This window comes from Plasmodium fragile, assembly GCF_000956335.1.
Source record: "Plasmodium fragile strain nilgiri unplaced genomic scaffold supercont1.106, whole genome shotgun sequence".
NCBI lineage: Eukaryota > Apicomplexa > Aconoidasida > Haemosporida > Plasmodiidae > Plasmodium > Plasmodium fragile.
Genome location: NW_012192686.1, coordinates 10,968 through 20,011, shown reverse-complemented (window position 1 = coordinate 20,011; position 9,044 = coordinate 10,968). Strand labels below are relative to the sequence as shown.

General features: G+C 32.7%; 2 protein-coding genes across 2 annotated transcripts in view; one reads left to right on the top strand and one right to left on the bottom strand.

Annotated features, from left to right (window-relative positions):
- Positions 1 to 511: 511 nt before the first annotated feature.
- AK88_05238 (uncharacterized protein) lies at positions 512 to 1,453 on the top strand (the record flags this gene model as incomplete). The annotated part of the gene is made up of 2 exons (XM_012482840.1): positions 512 to 630; positions 889 to 1,453. The coding sequence occupies 2 exons, from the start codon at positions 512 to 514 to the stop codon at positions 1,451 to 1,453; spliced, it is 684 nt and encodes a 227-aa protein (XP_012338263.1).
- Positions 1,454 to 7,367: 5,914 nt separating this feature from the next.
- The window catches only part of AK88_05237 (uncharacterized protein), a gene marked incomplete at both ends in the record, with an annotated part of 10,018 nt that continues 8,341 nt past the window's right edge, over positions 7,368 to 9,044 (bottom strand). Inside the window, 2 exons of the mRNA XM_012482839.1 lie at positions 7,368 to 7,478; positions 7,909 to 8,982. Coding sequence (XP_012338262.1) covers positions 7,368 to 7,478; positions 7,909 to 8,982 — 1,185 coding nt within the window. The remainder of the gene's footprint in view (positions 7,479 to 7,908; positions 8,983 to 9,044) is intronic.

Here is a 9,044-nt window from a genome sequence, read left to right as displayed (position 1 = left end):
ATACAAAAAAAAACAAAAAAAAAAAAAAAACATAAATAATAAATATTATAAAATAATTAATTTTATATTATACAATAATGACAATAAAGTAGCTTAAAACTAAAATATTTAGTTTAGGGCTCAATCCATAAAATTTCGTAATAGTTAAGAGCAAAACTCACTTGACAGAAGAGAGTTTAAAAGTTTGTCATTATAATATTAGAAATTTGCAGAAAGTCTTCATTTTAAATTTTCAAATCAGAAATACATTTTAGTTTTTAGCATATATATAGAGGAATATTTGATCCATAGTATTCTCTTCTTTGTTTTTTATGAGTTTGCATTTTTAATATGACTTTTTAGCATAAAAATAGAATTGAAGTGTAGAGTTATTTTATAATTTAAATTTATATATAACTTTATACTATTAAAGAGATAATATTTTGTCTTGAGTAATCATACCAGAGAATCAAGCATACTGGTCAATTTAGTTTTTAATTTAAAACAGGAATACACTTTTTTTACATTCAAAATGAACAACAGTAATAAATCGAACTCAAGAAATATGAAAGCAAATGTGTTGTCTGTTTTATTTAGCGTTATCGTTGCGACCTTTGTATTTTGGCAATCATGTGCCCCGCATGATATGAAGTAAAATTTACGAGCCAACTTTTTTTTTATGCATTTGTGTTAGACATATATATGTGTACATGCTCGCGTATATGTGATATTATATAAATATACGCATAAAAAAATATATATGAAATTGTATAAATATATATACATATATAAGTAGCATTTGCAAATTGAGGAAGTACTAATTTCTATTTTAAATCCATGCTTCCCACACATAGTAAGAGTGAATGCTTTTAAGTTTGTTAAATACGCTATGATTTTTTTCCCCTGTAGAAATTGTGCTGTGTACTCGAACCATGGGCAAAATGTATACACCGGCAAAAGCGTCGGACGATTAGAAAGAATTTTGAGATCAAATAATTCAAATATATTCCAGGAATATGCAGAGTTACACGGTGAAGTAAGTACTAACGCGGTACAAGGTGTGAATAGCGTGTCTGGGTTCAGAAGCCCATTAAACATTCAAATTGTACCAGAACAACAGGAAGAGTATGAAGAACAGCTGGACGAACTAATTGATAAAATAACGCATACATGGAATGACACATTTTTAAATATGGTAGAAGATTACATCGATTTCACAGAACGAAATAATATCATGGATGGGGAATGGAAATGCCAAATGTGGAATCAAAGATGGTACAGATATTTACAATTCCTAGCTGGTAGTTTGAACGAAGTTATTGAAAATGATAACTACCCTTTGGAAACAAAGGAGTACATTTCAGATGAATTCCTTTATTGGGCTAACCATGATTTTATATGGTTTCTGAATATAGTTAAAGCAGAGTGGGATAGAAGAGTGGAACAACCTGAACCTGTATCAGTGGAAGCTTAGTACGGGAAATATCGCACTAAGTTGCCCTAGCCACAGATGGGCAAAAGAGTTCAAAGTTATCTACAAATAAATATTCGTAAGAAGTAAAATGATTTTTTCTAAATTGGATTGCTTTAGCGTTAATGTTGCAAATTTAAGAATGAATCACCTTTGGCTAAAATTTAACATATAGAACAAGCAAATGGGACGAGGTGGTGTATGTCGCCTTTTGAGAGGCAAGATGAGAGGATCATCCGGAAGATATATGACAAAGAATTTCCAGTTTTAACTTTTTTTTTTTTTTTGTCAAAAATTTATGTCCTTCAATAGCTCTACGACTATTTATCATGGTGGCATATTCAGACATATTTGTACAGTATCAAAAGTCTAAGCCCTTTTTTTCTTTTGCTTTGAATAAAGGGGTATTGGAAGTGTAATTCGATCAAAGCAAATAATAAAATGAAGTGTTATCTTTATTAATATATTCAGAAGTGACATAAAAGGGCTGAATATGGAAATGTTAAAAAATGTAGGTTGTGCCGTACGTGAGAAGAATTGTGTTGCTCAGCGAATTTTTTCATTAGAACGATACGGACGAGTATTTGTATTATCATTTGTGAGTAAATTTTCTCTTTTGTTTTTGTACATGGGCGATATTATTGGGTCAGTACGAAGAACCAGAGTGTACAATGTGAGAGGGATTATTGCCCTAGCGAGGAAGTACATTGATGTGAAGCGGCGGTAGATAGAGGAAATCTGTTTCATAACCGCAGTATGTAGATGTTAGGAGCCCCCGTTTTATGCATTTGCGTACATTCATATTCGATCGATCGCGTATGGAATGTTATAACATATGTTAAGAGAGTTAGTTGGACGGAGCAAACTAATTTACATATTAGAAATAATTAAAACAAGGTAGTACCAAATAATGACATGCTGAAGAAGCTGCATGTAATAATAAACTACACAAATACGCATTTCAGCGCACGAAGTTAGAACGGTGAATGGTTATCAAGATGTGTGAACGGATGTAATATACGTAGGTCTAGTGGGTGCAGTAATTTTATCGTATTGCACATACACTTTACTCCCCTTCGATTGTGAACAGATGAATACCGCGCAATGTTAGCAAAAAATTATTAACTTTTATGTACATGAGTGTATGTGGTATATATACTTCTGATAATATTTTTTGTATTTATAATTTGCATGAAAATCATGTAACAAGCATGATGGAAGGTTTTACGAATTGTTTGTTTTTTTTTTTAAAGTGAATATATTAAGCATGCCGTATATATATATGTGTATATATGCACTTAATAACAGACACGTTTTGTTTTTTTATTATATTTTGTAGGATGACATTTTATCTTATTAAAGTAATGGTGTTGTTTAAATTTATTTATTTTTTTTTTTTTTTATGTTGTCCCTAATAATAAACACATCTGTGCCATGTGATATATATATCATATGTTGCTATAGAGTCATTTGTTAAAACTGATTTGTGCGTACTATATGAAGAATAATTCAGTTAAATGTTACGTATTATTCAAAAAAGGAAAGAAGGAAACAGGAAACAAACATTTATTTTAATAATATAACTTGTAAAAATGCAAATGGTAGGTAGATATAAAATGTCGTTATTGGCTCTATAGCTCATTAAAAAATATATTCTGTGATATGTGCACATGTTGAAAACGTAAACAGGCGAATATCAATTTGGTTTTTAAGCAGAAATGATTGGTGTGAATATTTCCATGACATAAATTTTTTAATGAAGAAAAAAAAAAAAATTATATAGCCTTTTTTTAAGCACTACGTGATGTGACAAGTAGCGCACTCGTTTCAAAGCGTGAGTCAACATTCCTTTTAGAAATCTTAACGGTGTGTTAGGAAAAATGTCAAAATTGCGCTACTTACGTCGCGACCGTTGGGGACGAGAATGATCGGACGAAGAAGCTGTCTACTTCGTAGACACACATTTTCGCACTAGAGAATGCAGCAATTAAATTTTATACGTACACAGTTCTGCAATAGTAACAATGCCGAACACTGTTTAATAATGTATGAAAGACCTTAACAAGTGTACACAGCACTACCGCATTATTATTTTTTTTTTTGCAAAAAAGAAACTTTCACAAATATCCCAAAATATATCAGTGGTATAATTTTATTTATTAGTAAAAAAGAAAAAAAAAGTTACGTGACATCGTTTACAGCAAAAATAGAAACAAAAGGTTAAGGACCTACTAAAGAGGACGTAGTACTGTATGCCCTGCGCATTCTGAGCAAAATATAATTTTGTGTGAACATAATAGAACAAATTGCATACTGCGTTGTACAGGTCTTATTTTAAGGACTTATGAGAAGAGTCATCCTGTTTTAATTCATCCAAGCTATGTCGAGGTATTTAAGCATTTCCTTTTAGTACATTCCTAATTTTACCATTTAATGGTGGGTATCCTTGTTGCAAATGTTCATTTGCATTTTCCCTTACCAATCTCCTGTGTCTCACACCTAATATGAGATTGGTGTCTTTTCTGTAGTACGCATTATTGGAGTTATCCTAAAAATGGGGGATAATACCAGGATAGGTTAAATAGGTTTGTATTTATATTATGCTCCACTGCTGAAGAGTTTTCCTGTTTTAAATAAAAAATAGAGGGAAAGCCTTAAAGTGTACACGTGTGTAATGTTCATTTTGTTTGGGACCCACCATATCAGGGTATTTGCAGCAACATATTATAATGGCGTGCGTTAAGAAAATACTAAGAAATGAAGAAGTTATCATTTGGAATATCCTCAAAGTTGCCAAATTGTTCGCACAGTGTCAGAGACTGTTTACATTTGTAATCTTTGTGGAAATGCAGGGTTGAAGTCGAATGGTTCTTTTGATCGTTCATTTCTGGCTTCTTCGAAATGTAAGTTTTTTAGTTATCCTTCTCAGGAAAATGAATCTTTATCAGTTATAACAGTGGTGAATTATATTTCAGGAAGTGTTCTGTACGGTAATATTCCAAATGGAAATGATTCGAAAATGTCGTGATTTGTAAAATACGTCCATTGGGTAAATTGCGCAGAAACTATAACTCACGGACTTTACCAAGTGTATTCGTTAGAAGGGCGGGTGAAGGGGGTTCTGTATAACCCTATAACTTGCATTAGGCAAATATTCTCAATTTAGTCAGAACACTTATTAAAATTTTATTGACATGATGAGCATAATTAAGGATAATGTGCTTCGGAACAAATTTCAATTCAAAGGAAATTACAGAACTTATAATCCACATGTCATACATTTGGCACCATTTGCGGTGAGGGTGTACAGGAAGAAATAAAATATTTGAGGGACATCTTGTTTTGCAATTAATGTTATATATGTTCATTTGGATTTTGTGTGAAGCTAGAACGAACATAGGTTAGTGGATCCACTTAGCTGTGAAAGGATGAAGAGTACTTTTCTTGTCAGGTGCATGACTTGAAAATTACCATTGTGTTATTTAAACAGTGGGTCCCATCTCGCGGATTCCTTCTCATTTCGTCATGTACCATGTAAGCGATACAAGGTGAGGTAGCGCATATAAATAAAACTACATTGTACACATTTATCCTTTTCGAATAAGAAATCGGGGTACTCCGTTTTATTATACACAGTGGACACGCGTCAAGCGATATGCGAACGGTTTTTACAAAATGGGAGTAGCGGTTATTCTTGCGTCTTCTACATTAGTCTAAATAAATGGAATACGATACATCAGTGTTGTGCTTGGATTTTCCCCTGACGCCCCAGAAATGAATCTTGGGGAATAGTATGTTACTTATTGTGAGTTTTTATAACAGTGTTTTGAGTGCTGTTAACTTAAGTGGGTATTGTTACTGGCACGTGTAGATGTATTCCCCACATAAGGTGACTAAGCAATGATAAACACCTTTGAGCGTAAAATGAGACTGTAGTGACAAATTTTGTCCATATTTCGAGGTACATTTAATTACATCATTTCGCTATCGAGAAATTGAGCGTTGCATATTACTAATGAGTAATTTTTTAAGATAATTAATTTAATAACATAAATTTTAAAAATGTAAAAAAAGGACTAGAAACACACACACAAAAAAAATAATGAATAGTATAAAGAGATACATGCACGTTTTATAATATTTATGTTAAAAAAAATCACGGCTAGGTCATGAGGTTAATAATAAAAGACTTCAGTAATGCATCATTAAAAAGGAGAAATTTCAAAATAAGTGAGTATAACACTTAATATATGCTACAATTCCATATGGCTAATCTCTCGATTTTGCTGCAGCAAGTAGTGATACAGGACAATGACACAACTGAGGATGCGCACGTCGATGTTGCACCAATGGAAAGAAGTACAGCGGTTGCAAAGAATAGTACTCTTTATGGATATGCTGAAAGGATTATTCTTCTATAATTTCGCAAATGTTTTGTTTATGATACAGAACAATTTATAAAAATAAACAATTTACGATGGATATTTTTCTCTTCTATTAATAGTGTTACTCAGAAGGGTAGAATCACAACAGGGGGTAAGGTTAATCTGTTTGTAGATCCATGACTATTATAAAAAATTGGCCTCTTTGTCTTAGAAGGTAGGAAACATATATTTTTTGCCTTTTCACATATGTATAGCTTTAGAATTCCGATGTGGTTGTAGTTTTCTTCCTGACAGGATAATTTTATTTTTTAAACTTCCTTTTATAAATATTATTTTCCTCTAATGTGTGGCTAACTAGGCTTGTTTAATGACACCGCAGGTGTATTCCCTGCACACATTGATCCATGATTAAGCCGATAAACTGTTCTAAGCGCCTTTGATGGTTTTATAATGAAGGTTGGCCTTTTCTTTGCTCATAGTATCCTTATTTGTCACTCATATTCATGAACAGGTCTACTTGACTGGATGAAAATTGTGTTTTATGTGCTTAGAACAGTGCTCATGTGCGTACAGTTCAGTTATATCACCTTTTCTATTTTTCTAGTGCGTTCATATAGTTTTATTATACAGTATTTAACTTGTTATAAGTTCTTTTTTTCTTTTTTTTCTTTCTTTTTCTCATTATATAAAATTTTATATAATTGACAAATGTGTAATTAGGTACCTTTTATGAACATGAATTTTATTTAATTATTAAATAGGATTCAAAGTGCGATCGTTATGCCAAAAATATGAATAAGAAGTGAACAGATTCCCGTCCCCCCGCGAGAAAAAATTAGATACACATGTAAGTACGAATTAATAATATCAATGAACAACATACAATACAAGGAATCGGTTATTCCATTTTGTCCTAGTGCCTAAAGGCATATTTATTGGGACGTCATAGAATATTAGTTTTTTTTTCCTTGCCTCCATTATTTCTGTGTTAAAATTATTCAAGCACAGTTTTGCAAGTTGCGTTATTGATAGCACAATTTCGTGCTCTTTTTTTTTTTTTGAGCATTGCAAGAAAAAAATAATAAACAAGGGGGCAGTGCTTGAATTATATTGTAATACAGTTCTTTCGCTTCTTTTTCTTTTTCACATGCTCTTTTAAATGCTACCGAGGGGGCCGCGGGGGCGGATGAATAGCCTTAAATGCCTATTTGATAAAGAAGCTAACCTGTTGTATGAAGCTTTGCTACCATATAACAATTAAATGTGTAAAGGATGTGCATAGTAGATGGGTGTACAAGGGGTTCAGTGATTGTATCAAGTTTGAGGGTTTAGGGTTTGAATGATTTCAAATGCTAAATAAGACATACAGCCTCTATAGAAAATTATAAATAACAACACACACCGTACTATTATCAAAATGTAAAATGCACAAGGAACTATTATCAGGAAAACTGGAAAAAGAGGGAATTATCATATGAAGGAATGAATAAGAGGTAAAGCATGTAGTACACAGGAAAATGGATCATGAACATTCATATAGTTAAGGAGGTGATTGATTCAATATATTCATATTTTATTAATAATTCTTGATTTACATATGTATTATTCACGCAAGGAAAGAATGGGACACTCACAAAATAGGTCTTATGCGGAAATCATAGGGTGGGTTAAAAAGATTTTTAATTTTTCACAAATTAGGATGTTAATTATGTTACGGTGCACATTATACAATATTTTAATAGAATGCATGGAGCATTCATAGTATTGTGAATTCAGAAGTGCACAGGTCCTGTAAGCATAAAGGACGTTTATATATGTACCATTATGAAGTGTACCTTAGAATTATATGTATGATTATGGGTGGTACAAATATTGCAGAACGGAAACAATTGTACATATTATATTACAATTAATCAGGAAGAATAAATTAATTTATATAAAGTAAGAGCTCCATTTCCTTGCCTTCGTTGATAAGGTGTCACACAGTAAAACATATTTTACTCACACTGAATGTTGAACCCTATGTCCGTTTCTCCATTGATTTGATCAACGCGACTCGCCCAGGGGCCTAACACTTGCAGCCCTTATCCCAGTGGTATAAGGGTCATTCTCGACGTATACGACTTTTAGGACAATTGGTTCTTTAATCAGGGCCATACATTCCTCTGCTGTCTTAGTGGTGACTTGTTTCCATGAAGCTCTAAAGTCATTTAGAATTTCTTTGAATTCATCTCTGCTCAATTTTTCCTTTGCTATAAGGGTATAAAATACATCATTAACATGTTCGTGTTGTTTTGTAAAATTATTGCGAACTACCTTTGCACATTTTTTCCATACGCCGCTATATATTCGGAAAGTTAGAGCGGATTGTTTGTTTTTTACTTCTAAAAATTTTTCTTGCAAAGATTTTTTAAGAGCAAGATATTTACTTCTTTCATTTCTGTAGGATTGCCAGTATAGAGACAGTAATTCCCATTTATGAGGTTCTTCTTCAATTTGTTGTAATTTTTCATTTATTTCAGAGTCTCTCAATCTTCCATCGAAACAAGACGTTTCGTAGCTGAAAGCACTAGTTCTATCGATTCCATATTTTTCTAAGTTTTTAAAATCTCCAAATAATAATTCATCTATTTCATCTGTAGAATCTATATGATCTTTTTTATCATATCTTAATGATCTTTCACTATTTTTTGGCAATATTTCTTCATATTTCTGCAGTATATTTCCAGCATGTTTGTTTAAGTTTTTTTTAATTGAATATCCTAGCCCCTTACTGTTCTCCTCCACCTGTTTCTTTTCTTTGACATCACAATCTATGTGCATATATCCTTCCAGGAATTTCTTAAAGTATTGAGTGTTATTAGATATAGTGTCACCTTCTGTGTTCTTTACTTGTTCAGCCGATTCTTCAGCTTCTCCTGTAGCCGCAGTAGCTTCTATTTGTCTCCCAGCAGATTCTGCTTTGTCCCTCGCAACTTGCTCTTCTAGGTCTTCATCAGAGTATACTTCATCTTGTACCTCGTCCTCCTCTCCAAAATATTCTTCTTCCCTTGAATCATGTTCTATGTTTCCTTCTCCATCATAATGCACTTCTTCTTGTACCTCTTGTACCTCTTGCTCCTCTTGCTCCTCTTGCTCCTCTTGTACCTCTTGCTCCTCTTACTCCTCTTGCTCCTCTTGCTCCTCTTGCTGCTCTTGCTCCTCTTGCT